Source organism: Osmia lignaria, chromosome 8, assembly GCF_051020975.1.
Source record: "Osmia lignaria lignaria isolate PbOS001 chromosome 8, iyOsmLign1, whole genome shotgun sequence".
Taxonomy (NCBI): Eukaryota; Metazoa; Arthropoda; class Insecta; order Hymenoptera; family Megachilidae; genus Osmia; species Osmia lignaria.
In genome coordinates this window covers 12,301,675-12,314,773 of record NC_135039.1, presented here as the reverse complement: position 1 = coordinate 12,314,773, position 13,099 = coordinate 12,301,675, and the positions used below count along the sequence as shown (strand labels likewise).

At 35.8% G+C, this 13,099-nt stretch overlaps 2 protein-coding genes across 5 annotated transcripts in view; both read left to right on the top strand.

Annotated features, from left to right (window-relative positions):
- Positions 1-5,480, top strand: part of LOC117606667 (uncharacterized) — a 39,998-nt gene extending 34,518 nt beyond the window's left edge. For 2 of the 4 annotated variants that reach the window (XM_034329421.2, XM_076689637.1), the window contains 2 exons: positions 556-1,079; positions 1,206-5,480. In XM_034329421.2, coding sequence (XP_034185312.2) covers positions 556-1,079; positions 1,206-4,116 — 3,435 coding nt within the window. In that variant the 3' untranslated portion in view covers positions 4,117-5,480. The remainder of the gene's footprint in view (positions 1-555; positions 1,080-1,205) is intronic. The other 2 variants (XM_034329422.2, XM_034329423.2) reach the window with 2 other exon arrangements.
- A 1,031-nt stretch (positions 5,481-6,511) lies between these two features.
- Opa1 (Opa1 mitochondrial dynamin like GTPase) lies at positions 6,512-12,301 on the top strand. Its single transcript, XM_034329427.2, has 18 exons — positions 6,512-6,783; positions 7,084-7,327; positions 7,406-7,541; positions 7,634-7,759; positions 8,029-8,073; positions 8,332-8,418; positions 8,503-8,660; positions 8,722-8,885; positions 8,964-9,228; positions 9,379-9,570; positions 9,634-9,818; positions 9,892-10,053; positions 10,116-10,303; positions 10,369-10,583; positions 10,654-10,911; positions 10,983-11,183; positions 11,250-11,454; positions 11,553-12,301. Exons 1-18 carry the CDS (start codon positions 6,755-6,757, stop codon positions 11,615-11,617), a joined length of 2,925 nt encoding a protein of 974 aa, XP_034185318.1. The 5' UTR covers positions 6,512-6,754; the 3' UTR covers positions 11,618-12,301.
- The last annotated feature ends 798 nt before the right edge of the window (positions 12,302-13,099 follow it).

Sequence of the window (13,099 nt, the reverse complement as noted above, 5' to 3'; positions counted from 1 at the left end):
TGTTTGCAGGACCTATGAACCAGCTTTATACAGACAATGTCTCTCAGTATGCATGCAAAAGGTAGTTTTCTCATTCCTTCGACATTTCTTAGTGTGTATAGTAGTCTTATCTTCGAAACAATATTCAGTATCTTTGGCGTCAAAGTGTTCCATAAAATTGCAGGTAACCAATGCTGAGCATCGCTAAACAGTTCTAATTATTTTACTGAATTTTATTCTACGGTGGAATGCGTTATCATTCAGCAATTTATAATTGATTAATTTATTCTACCAATTTCTTTTTCCTAGAATATACAACAAAATTCAGCTTCTCTTATGTTGGTAGAAAAGAATGTTCAGCTTGGCACTATTAACATTCTCTCTTTCATTCATTTTAACCTTATTTTCATCCAAATAAAGACTGGAAAAATGATGAATTTCCTTTAACCTACAATTAGATTCAATTTTATTGTTACAGTCAATAGATTTAATGCTATTAGTTACCCCTGAAAGTATGTTGAGCCATTCTAGATAATAATACTTGATGTTCAGCTTAAATCAATTAACATTTATAAGTTCAATGAATTCCAGTTGTTGGGGGAAGAGATGTACAGCACCAGGGAAAGGGATTACCCCAAACGAGCTGGTAGAAATCTGAGAAGCGAACACTCAAGTAGATCAGCCAGTCCAGACATGTCCAGGGCTGACAATCTGGGCTACGAAGACAGTCTTGACGTTGCATTTGAACACAACAACAAGCTCAGGGATAAAATTCAACAACGTATGAGGGAGAGTGAAAATCTGATTGCCAGCACATTTGGGAAAAGCAGTAACGATATTGCACATCATAACAAAAATAATGAACAAGATCTGAGGAATTCCTACTCTCACTTGCAAGATCAAGGACAAGTATCTGGTGCCAGTCTATCTAATAGAAGCTACAGTGATGCTGTGCACATTAGAAATCTACAGGAACAGCAGAATGCTGCAAAAATGCATTTGGACTCTGGATTTAAGAACAAGATGAACTCCTCATTGGGTGGTTTATTGGACAAAGCCTTATCAAACTTGCTGCACAGCAATGGGAAACATGATCACAAGTGAGTACTGTATTACCCATTAATTTTTAACTTCAACTCAAGTTTCTCTTTATTACCAGAAATCATTTGAGATGAAATTTCAACGTTTCATTTTCTTTGGATTAATGAATATTTTTATGTCCACAGTGGGTCAACGCCAATGAAGGTTCTAGCAGAGCTAGCATGTGCCCGAGCACCAACATCCACAACTGGGCTGCCAATATCTCAAGAATTGGTCCAACCAGCAAAGACCTCACCAAATAAAGAATCAATTCCCGACCCGTGTCCAGTAACTGTACCAAAAGACATTCAGAAGAAGCCTAGGAACCCTATAAAAGAACTTTTTGAAAGGAAGAAGGAAATGAACGAAAGGAAGCAGCAGGAGAAATCAAAGACAGAGGCTGCTCTTCGAGAACTGAATGTTCATCGACAACGTAAGACGAAGAAGATGAAAAAGCATCAGGACTTTCCTCTGATTCGTCGTGGTGAACACGGCGGTGGGTTAGGTGAGAGAAAGAAACGTCGCGATGGCTTCGAGAGGAAAGAAGAATTCGTTTCAGACAGGATAAAGGACGTTTACGACTTCGACGAAGAGGAGAGTCAGATAGAGCCGAATCTGGGCAGTGTGATGTCTTATAGAAGCAGGCCAGGGTACGAAGTCAGCTGCCTGAGGACTAAAGAGGTCGACGTGGCAGGATTAATGTCCAAGGCCATCGGTGAGAGCTTAGAGAATGGAAAAGCTGGGGATGCTTTGAGCAGTAGATTGGAGTCTATGATAGACAGGAAGTTCAAGGAACTAGAAAAGTTTGCCCCGAAGACGAAGGGTGCTTTGAAGTCTTTCCAGAGCGAGGACCAACGACAGATCACTGGACCAATGGACGAGTTTGTCGAGAGGAAGCAATTGAAATCTAAACGTCCAGTGGAGCAATCTCTGAAGCATTCGAAGCTGAAGAAACGTAATAAAAACCCTAAGAAGAAGACTAGGAACGCCTGGTACGAGAACGACAGCTCTGATGAATATAGAACGACTGCTGTGAAACCGGAGGACATTGGTGTAGGGATCTCGAAGAGCCAGAGAACCTGCTCGAAAGGAAAACAGAACATATTTGCTGAACTGTACACTTCATCGGAGAGCGAATTCGAACACGATGGGGTAAACTATGAATCGAAGAAGCAGCGAAGAGCGAAGAAGGGTGCAAAGAAAGTTGCTGAATCAGAGGATCTCAAACAGAATCAGGAATCGGTTAACAAATATTCTTCTGAGAACGAGGATCGTGAAAACGATGATTGGAGGGATCAGGATTTAAAGGACGACGTCAAGCACGAGTCTGATCACAAGAAATCTGAATCAGAAATGTCGGACCATCCTCTGGTGATCGATGAGAGAAAGGACGGGGAGGATCAGAGAAACAGCGACGAAGAAACTGAGACCCAATACGAGAGAAACTACGAAATGGACGATTTATATAGGGAAGACAGTTCTATCGTTGATTCAGACGTCGAGGACTCTGTAACCACAGAAGCTCAGAACGTCCCAGATGAATCCAGAGTGAAAAATTCAAATTCATTGCAAGAGAAGATTAATGGCAAGACAAACTGTATACGAGATGAATTGATCCCACTGGAAGAAGCTTTGGATATGTTGGACCAGGCTGATAACGAAGCTTCAGAAGCAAATTACAATGTCGATAGAAACGTGAACTCTTTAGAAGATGGTGACCCAGTGATAACAGCAGAACCAGATATCAGTGAGACTTTTAATCCTGTCGAGGAATCAGCAGTGAAGTCTCCTAGTCTTCTAGAGGAACAGGACCAGGAATTGGAGCAGGAAGAAGAACCTGACAATGACCTTCTGTCCCTACCAGAAAAGCTGTCCAGCAATGAGAAGCCTCAGAAAGAGTCTGACAATCTTCCTCTCCATGTGTTTCTCAGCAGGAAGGTACAGGAGTCGAAGAAACGAAAGGAACAGCAGCTGAAGAAAATGCAGGAGGAGCAAGAGAGGATCCTTATGGACTTTCAACCGACCAGAAGGCAAAGGAAGTGCGCCATTGGGAAGCAAGGGCTGTTAGCAGAGATCAGTAGCTCGGACGAAGAAATAAGTCCCAGGGACAGGAGGAGCAACGATAAATCCGATCACGATAAGCCACGTAAACAGAAACGAGAGTCGAAGGAGAAAAGGAAGGAGAGGTACATCGAGAAGAAGCATGAACAAATGATAGCCAAGGAGCAGAAGGCTATAGAGGAGGAGATCTTAAGAGAGGTTGGCAAGAAGAAGGATTCTCTTGCTATGAATCCTCAGAACTGCAAATCGGATCTCAGCGACGCTCATGACCCAGAGAAGCTGGAATCAATGGAAGATAAAATTGATCAGGAAGTAATGCAGAAGAAGAAACATCAGGCAAAGGAGAAACAGAAGAAACAAAGCAAAGTGGATGAAGAAATAAATGTGAAACATAATAACGAAGGCTTGGATGATCCAGAGGGTAATTGTAATAAATCTATATTGGCAGAGAGCAACCATGAAGACACGAACAATCAAGAATCTCCTGTGAAACAGAAAAGGCACTCCAAGTCTCCGACGAAACCAAAGAGGACTTCTAAAGGGGACGCGAAGGTTGCAAGTAAAAGGAATAGAAACGCGAACTCTGACAAGTCGAGGAACCGGGCCGACTCCAAAGGATCCAGGGACAAGGAACGTAGATCGTCTAATGGGAAACACGATTCCGATGATGAAGAATTAAAGACAACGAAATCGTGGAACAAAGTTGAAGAAGGTGTGGGGGTGGCCATTGGCCGACGAAAACGCGCTGCTGCAAACCAGTTGTATTATTGGTCCAGCTCCAGCGACGAGGAAGAGATGCTTGAAGTGGTCCCTGTGGTCGAGGAAGAGGAGGACGACCGCCAGGAACAACACGGCTGGATCGTTGGTGATTCCCATAAGAGAATGATCACCATGCTCGCCATGGAGAAGCAGCTGAAGGAGAAACGACGAAGAAGCGAGGACGAATTCGAACCCGGCAGAGCAAAGAGCAAAAAGCATAGAAACAGCACCTCTTGATACGTATTTCATGACTAGGTTTGTTGAAGTGACTAGAAACATACTAAAGAATTTACTCTTTTTTTTCTTCTTCTTAGGAACAATAACTTTCATTAATTAAGTTCCTTGCAGTGATTGGGAACAGAAGGAATATACAGTTCCTTTTTCCAAGTCAGAAGAAGTAGTTGATGATTAATGCTAAGAACTGCGATTCTTAACCAAGTGTATTTTATAAGTGTGTTCATCGATGAACTGGAAAACATGATACTTAGAGGAGAATGATAAACATACCTAGAAGAAAATGGATGAAGTAAACTGAAAAGTTCAGCAGCAACTTTTTATACATATTTCATGACTGGGTTTTCTTTTTTCTAAAATCAGGACTGGGATTTCTTAATGCACGCAATGAAAAGATTAGAAGACTTTTGTAAGCGAAAGTAGCATAACTGGATCTTTTGATACTAGTCTTAGACTCATGGAAACAGACGAAGGAATTAGGTTCAATAATGTAGCTAAATGAATGCTGTTCCTTCCCATGGATAGTAATATAAGTCTGAACCAGCAGTTTTTTGCTGAAGGGACAGCAACAAAGGAATAGTTTATATAACCACTTGGTCTGATGAAACAGAAGCAGAGTACGATGAAAATTTTGTGGGATGACTATGTCGCATAGTGATCAGAACTGATTGGTTCAATATTTTCCTTTGTGTTCTTTTCTGAGGTATACACATGAGACAATGCAGTTGTGATTGCACTTCTGTGGGAATTTAGTTTATTGATTCTTATTTTGAATTTCTTTAAAATGTGGCGTTATTCAAACGACTAATGTAACTGCCAGAACAAATTCAAAATTTATTTTATAGGTTTTTAATGGAACGTTCAAGGTGTGTGTCGAATTTTGAAGTGACAAAGAACGTGTTGTGATCAAGTTATATAAGAAGAAAAATGGCAAAAAACCATGTACATAGCAGCTTGGCATTATACAGAAAAAAAAGGCTAGCTCGTGTAACGTTAAGGATATAATAATTCCAAGCCCTTATAAATATTATAAATATATTCTATCTTAGACTGAATGTGAGGAATAGTGGACATAAACAAATATAAAAAACAGTGTATGAAAAAAGAGCACCTTTAGACAATACTAGGACATTTAATACGTTTTAGTTAACGTAGTGGATCTTTAGGTGACTTTAAAAAAAAAAATATGAAAAAAAATGAAAAAAAAAAGTACTGTGTAAAATGAAAGACGAAACAGCTAATTTAGTTTTTTGTGAAAGGACGATGTAAAATGGGGTCCAATCGAGTAGCGTGCTTTCGCCGGCTTTTTGTGATTCGTACATATCGCGATAATCTAACAAACAAATTGCCGGTCGTTTTTTTTTTTTCGTAATCCGACAGGTTTTACAGAGAAATTTATTCTGAGCTAAAAATCATCCACCTTCGATACGTCGTGTTAGCACATTTAGTCGTACAGCGTATAATGAAATCAATTTTTTCGTTAAATGCGTTTGAATTTTCCTAGATCTCATGTCATGGCATCAGCCACGTATTTAAGAATGAAGCTTGTAATGATAAAAAGAAAAAAGAAATGCGAGGAACGATAGGAAACTTTTCCTTTCTTACGCTTAGTTGATGCACATAATTCTAAGTAGATTTTCATTTATATATATTATAAATAAATGAGTATATATATAAATATGAACAGAAATATGAGAAAATAAATTGAATGTATAACATGAAACGATAAAAAAAAAAAAAGCTGTATAAGGAAATAGACTTTAATGTAAATGTACTGCCATAATCATATTATATATGAGAGCCTATGCGAATAGTTATATTAATATTAATTCCTGTAAAAAAAATGAACAACCAGAATGACAGCGATAACAAGATAGTTAGCACAAAACTAGGCAACAATCCAATGTAAATAGAGCATATTTTCAATGTGTCTGGAAAAGTATGTTTTGTAATATAAGGATTACAAAGGAAAATAAAATTATTAAAGAATCATTGCTGATGGTGTGTACGCCTTGGTAGAAAATAGTGGTCTAAGTCAGCAAAGGGGAAAGGGTTCCTATAAATTTTAAATAAGTTATTATTGATTCAAGTTCTTTTCCTAAAAAACTTGTAATTAAAATTAGCTAAAGATAGAAAAGACTTGTTGTTTATTCAGCTTATATAAATTTTATGCTACTTTACATAAAATTGTGTTTCAATATTAATTTTAAATTCAAAAGCCTGGAAGCAAATACAAAAACATTCAAAATCTCTTAACTAGTATACTGAAAAACCATACATAATTTGTTTATTATAATAATAATGCTATGCGTTTTCAATTATAGTTTTTTCATCATCTAGTTATTTTAAGGGGATTCCCTTAAATTTTTCACTAAACACTTGTTATTGGCAAACAGAAAATTCCTATTAGTTTTCACGCATGTGCTCTTGCAAAATATTGCCGATATTTGCAATGACCATTAGCAGTGGTAAAATAGGTTTGAACGATAGAAAAGAATGAATTGTTAACGAAATAGACGGATTTCATTCGTTTTAGAAACATTTTACAACATTAATTTGATATATCACGTATACATTACATTGAAAAAGTATATTTTAATAGTCCTGTTCCGTAACTCAGTGCCGAGCAGTATCCTGCAAAATGAAGCAAGTTATTTGTAGGAAAATAGGGTAAGATTCGTTTACCTTCAATGAAAGAATTCTTAACTTTTCAAAAACTTACAATATACCCATTAAAATCCACAACATTCTCTTAATAAGTGTTTGTGGGTCAATTTTCCGAACTTTCAGGTTAGGTTTTAACACCTTAATAAGGATATAGAAACGTCATTTTTCTCTATTGGCATTCTGTTCTTTCGTAAAGTATTAACACTGCGCCTGATTACTTATTCTTATTTGTATTTACATTAAGAAATATATATGTCCATATTGCTTGCATAACTTTGAAACATTATGTGTTTCTCTTTACAGAGACAGAATTATTCTAGTTTCAAAGACGTCCCGTTATCCTGTACCCATAGTCAGTACGAGAAATTTAATGTCAGGCAGGTACAACAGAATTTATCGCCCATTGTTAGCCTCCCCGCATGTACGTTATTTTGGAAATCCTAATCGTACATATGCCATGTTTATTGGACGAGTATTAAGAGGAGCATTGAAGATCCGATATTTATTATTGGGTGGTGCAGTTGGAGGTGGAGTTACATTGCAAAAGGTAACAAAAACAAGGGTGCAAATATTCAAAACTTTAGTACGTACATAATATTCATATATGTTCTTCTTTTTCTTGAAGAAATATGAACAATTGAAAGAAGTTATGCCTGATATGGGCTGGTTAGATGATATACTTCCTGATGAAAAAAGATGGAAAAATATTCATAACAAACTTCTGTCTGCTAAGGGTATCTTAGCAGAGAAAATGGAATTTGGTAAGTATGAATGTACCTTTGAATATTTAAGCATATGAAAACGTGAGGCAAAAAAGATATTAGAGACATGAAAAATGGACGAACACAAACAGATCCACGTATAAAGGAGTTTGGAGAAGCCAAGTATAGGCAATACAGGGAATGGTTTAATCAAAGGCTGGACGATGCTATTAAGGCAGCAGAAGTGAACCAGAATCAAGCAGTGGATTCTTCTGATAGTGAGTTCAATAGGTTTTTTTTTTTCTTTTATTTTCATATCATTGCATGCTAAAAGATCCCTGCTATAGGTGTTTGCCCTTAACTTATTAATTTGCCTGACGTTTTCTTAACCATGTATATAATTTTCTTAATCCCACCTTTTGTTAACGCTAATTCCACTCATTTCGATGAGCTGGTTAGTAGATGAAGGTAGTATGTTTTATTTTCTTTCATGTAAATTTATAAGTTGTAGTTTATTTAGAAATATATCACGGTCTGTTCTGTTCAGGTATATTTGACGCGACCTCAGCAATATTATACCGACTTTATTCAGGTGTGTAAAATGCAAAAGTATCTGCCTTTTGTTGTCTGTCCATTCAGCATTTTTTTTTTTAATTTTTTTTTTTTTTCATTCATAATCTTAGGACAATTCCAATATTTAAAAATGATTTTTATCCATTAACAAATGTAGTATTAGAATGTAAATACTGAATGGAATAGACCTTTATTATTTTATATTACACTCAGAGTTATTTTCTCATTTACCAAATTAAGCCTTCGTACATTGAAATTTTAATATCTTCCCAAACAGAATCGAAAGATCAAATTAGAACCAATTCTGTAGCATTTGCTCGGCCATTGCCCGATGAGAACATTCAAGAGGATCGTAAGAAAGCTCGTATGTACATGTTAGTGTATTATAATCCGGTCTTTCCATTTCTCTGATGCTTATAATTACACGTGTTTCAATTTTTTTTTAAAGAAACTTCCCAAGAAAGAATAAACGCTATGCAGGAAGAAGTGATGCAAACACAGTTGAGGTATCAGCGCGAGCTTGAAAGGCTAGAACGGGAAAACAAAGAACTCCGAAAACAGATGCTTCTACGTGGCAATCAAAAGCTGAATAATAAGAAAATAAAAGTAATCAAATCACTGTGTAACATATTTTTTAACACAATCATTTCAATTATGTCTCTTTTAGAAATCTTTGATCGACATGTACAGTGACGTTCTGGACGAACTTAGCGATTATGATAGCACCTATTCTACCACCGATCATTTACCAAGAGTGGTGGTTGTCGGTGATCAAAGTTCTGGCAAAACGTCTGTGCTGGAAATGATCGCCCAAGCAAGGATATTCCCAAGGTATAATAATTTCAAATTTCAATCTTTCCATTTACTACCTCAAATTATTAGTTAATAGCAATGTTATTTAAAATTCAGAGGTGGTGGTGAAATGATGACCAGAGCTCCAGTCAAAGTCACTCTAAGCGAAGGTCCCTATCACATAGCTCAGTTCAAAGACAGTTCTAGAGAATTTGACTTGACGAAAGAGTCGGAATTAGCCGAGCTAAGACGCGAGGTGGAGTTACGTATGAAGAACAGCGTTAAAAATGGTAAAACAGTTAGCCAAGATGTGATTTCAATGACTGTAAAAGGGCCAGGTCTTCAGCGTATGGTCCTGGTCGATCTGCCCGGTATAATTAGCGTAAGTGATGATTCAGATTGTAAATGCATTATACCAAGGATAATTCCAAAAAATAAATTAATCTAGGAATTTTATTTAAATCATTAAAATTTAAATATCCAATAAATATAAGAGAAAAATATTTAATAAAATTGTGACGTTTTTTAACAGACAGTCACAGTTGATATGGCAGAAGATACTCGAGATGCAATTCGACAAATGACTCAGCAACACATGAGCAATCCAAATGCAATTATTCTCTGCATCCAAGATGGATCTGTGGATGCTGAAAGGAGCAACGTAACGGATCTTGTTGCTCAAATGGACCCAACTGGGAAACGTACCATTTTCGTTTTGACAAAGGTACAATGTCACTTAATTTTGACTTAATTTGACTAATTAAAAAGAATCTATTACTATCAACAGGTGGATTTAGCTGAGGAAAACTTGACGAACCCTGATCGCCTCCGTAAAATATTATCTGGTAAATTATTTCCTATGAAAGCGTTAGGATATTTTGCTGTCGTCACTGGTCGTGGCAAACAGGACGACAGTATACAGACGATCAGAGATTACGAAGAACAATTCTTCCGTACCTCCAAGCTTTTTAAGTATGCATTCACTTGTTCTATACTGATTTAACTCTCATCATTAATTATTAAGTATACTATGTTTTTTTCATAGGGATGGTTTAGTAATGTCCGGACAAGTTACCACAAGAAATCTGAGTCTTGCGGTTGCGGAATGTTTCTGGAAGATGGTTCGGGAGACTGTGGAACAGCAGGCAGACGTATTTAAAGCGACCAGGTTTAATCTTGAAACTGAATGGAAAAATAATTTTCCCAGGTAAATTTATTTCCTACTGGTTCAAGGAAATTGAAATTATATGAAATTCATTTTTTATTCAGACTGAGACAACTGGATCGGGATGAACTCTTTGAGAAAGCTCGAGGAGAGATATTAGACGAGATTGTAAATCTGTCTCAAGTTTCACCGAAGCACTGGGAAGAAACTTTATTGAACATTATTTGGGACAAAGTTAGTACGCACGTGTTTGAAAATATTTATTTACCCGCTGCTCAAAGTGGAAATCCAGGTGTGTTACACGGTACTATGATAATATATATTATATATAAATATAATAATATTTGAATCATTTAGGTACGTTTAATACAACTGTTGACATCAAACTACGACAGTGGCCGGAAGAGCATTTGCCAGCTCGAAGCGTCGAGAGTGGCTGGGAATGTTTGCAAATGGAATTTAATCATTTTATGAATCAAGCAAAACTCAGTCCGGATCACGATGACATTTTTGACAATTTAAAGAATGCAGTGGTTACCGAAGCGTTGAAGCGACATACGTGGGAAGAAAAAGTAAATCTCCTCTCTATAAGAAACATACAATCTCAGAAGTCGTAATTAAATGTAAAAATATATTTTTCAGGCCTCTGAGATGTTACGTGTCATACAACTGAATACCGTGGAGGACAAAAGTGTTAATGATAAACGGGAATGGGATCAGGCAGTGCGTTTCTTAGAGACAGCCGTCAAAGAGAAATTACAAAATATAGAATTGATCTTAAGGGAAATGTTAGGTCCAGGCCGCAAAGAACGATGGTTGTATTGGCAGAGTCAAAGCGACGAGCAACGACAGCGTTCGGCAGTGAAAAATGAGCTGGATAAAATTCTTTATGCGGATAAAGTAATAAGAAAACTATGCGCTCTATTAAATTATAAAAAGATTCATTTTATAAAAATTTCTTTATTTAACAGAAACATTCTCCTACTCTCACGCAAGATGAAATTACAACGGTTAGAAAGAATTTGCAACGAAACGGTTTAGAAATTGATAACGAATTTATTCGAGAAACCTGGCATCCAGTTTATAGAAGATACTTCTTGCAGCAAAGTTTAGCGAAAGCGTATGATTGTAAAAAAGGATATTATTTGTACCATACAGGCCACGAAAGCGAAGTGAGATATTATATTAAAATAATTGAAATTTTGTTATAATTATTATTCATTGAAATATTTTAACAGGTGGATTGCAACGACGTTGTATTGTTTTGGAGGATTCAACAGGTGCTGAAGGTGACTGCAAATGCGTTAAGGCAACAAATCATGAATCGTGAAGCTCGTAGGTTAGATAAAGAAATAAAAGAAGTGTTGGAGGATTACAGTCAAGATAATGAAATCAAAAAGCAATTATTGACTGGTAGACGAGTCACGTTGGCTGAGGAACTCGGTAAATATATATTAAGCGCATCAGTCAACTGGTTTGACATAAAAATTTTAATTTTGCCCTGTTAATGATTCATGAAATTATTATTATTTTTATTTCAGAACGTGTTAGACAAATTCAAGAGAAACTTGAAGAATTTATTCAGGCATTAAAGAAGGAGAAATGAACGAAATCTGACTGAGAATTTAGGTATTTAAACAGAGAGGTGCACGGTATGTGTGATATCGCGTAACAGCCATGGCGGCTGTTGCGTGAATACTTAGGTATTATTCTTTTTCTTTTTTCATTGCCGAAGAACACAGCACGTACTGTTATCAGTTTTTACGGGAAAACTGTACGAACAGGACAAGAAAACCTTTGATATGAAATGCGGTTCGAATTTGTAGCACTAAAATTATAACTAAGCGAACGCGGTAATGGTTGTGCAATTTTATTAATTGCACATCTAGCAAAGTTTTTTGTGACACATTTGTCCAATGGATTAAATACAATATTATTAGCGACTTAGCATAAATCATACCAAAGCAGAGCAATTGAAAAATTAATGGAATAACGCTTGCATAATGATAAACTGAATGAATTGCGTGTATGATGATACATGAAATGTAGATATCTCAAATAAAATACATATTTAATTCTTATACGTTTCATATAAATAAGTGAATAACGCTCATCATATTTTGTATATAATTAAATACAGAATGACTAATAGGAAAATTAAATATAGAAGAACGTCAACAGTTTATGGTTTGAAATAATAAAAATGCAGTGAGTATTTTTGTTTTTAATTAATCTCTTAAATATATCTTATTACAATTAACAAAATAAACGTACAATGTTTGAAGCGTGATACAGAAAGTGTAACAAAAGTTTCTCAACACTGTATGTAATAGAAACCTATAGATATTTCCTTTTTTTTTTTTTAACGTTTATTTTATCATTTTTGATGTCCTAGGAAGTATGTAATTAACACTTGATAGAATCATTTATTAAGTACTCATGAAATTGAAATATGTTTTTTTTTATGTTTGTTTGTACAAAAGTGGTAGAAGTTATTAAAATACGCAGTCTATGTCTAAGTTCCTTCCTGTGGTACGTAAAAATTTACAGGGTATTTTATTGAAATTTATTCCTGTCTTTCGTTTAATTCATAATTAATAGGTAATTAATATAGTTCCACGTGTATCACAAAGTTACAAATAACGCGGTAGAAACATATTAAAAATATCATTTCCTTTCAGGGGCTTTTAATTGACAATATAAATCGCTAGGACTACCGGTTGTTTCTTCTAATTTCTCATCTGACAAACACTAACTGACATAAACTATATTACTCCATCTTTGGTCCGAATGTCTGTTAAAATATCTCATTACATATAAATACGCTATTTTAGCGAAAATATTTCACAACAAATTTACAATATCTTGAGAAGCGCTTATAAAATTTTGTTAAGAAGATTTTGTCAAACTTATTTGGCTGTACCTAAGGATACAAAAAATTAAAAGGGTTTCTCATACATTATTTCTCTAGAATAATTAACACCACTTATGCACGAGAAATATATGTCGACATGATACGAACGTGTTGTATAAATTAATACATTAACGGCATAAAACGGATACTTTCCGTTTTTTGTTCAATTATAAT

Coding starts and splice junctions, on each gene's coding strand:
- Opa1 (XM_034329427.2), top strand. CDS start 6,755: ATGAAGCAAGTTATTTGTAGGAAAATAGG. Junction 7,328..7,405: donor GTGGAGTTACATTGCAAAAG/GTAACAAAAACA, acceptor TTTTTCTTGAAG/AAATATGAACAATTGAAAGA. Junction 9,819..9,891: donor CGTACCTCCAAGCTTTTTAA/GTATGCATTCAC, acceptor TTTTTTTCATAG/GGATGGTTTAGTAATGTCCG.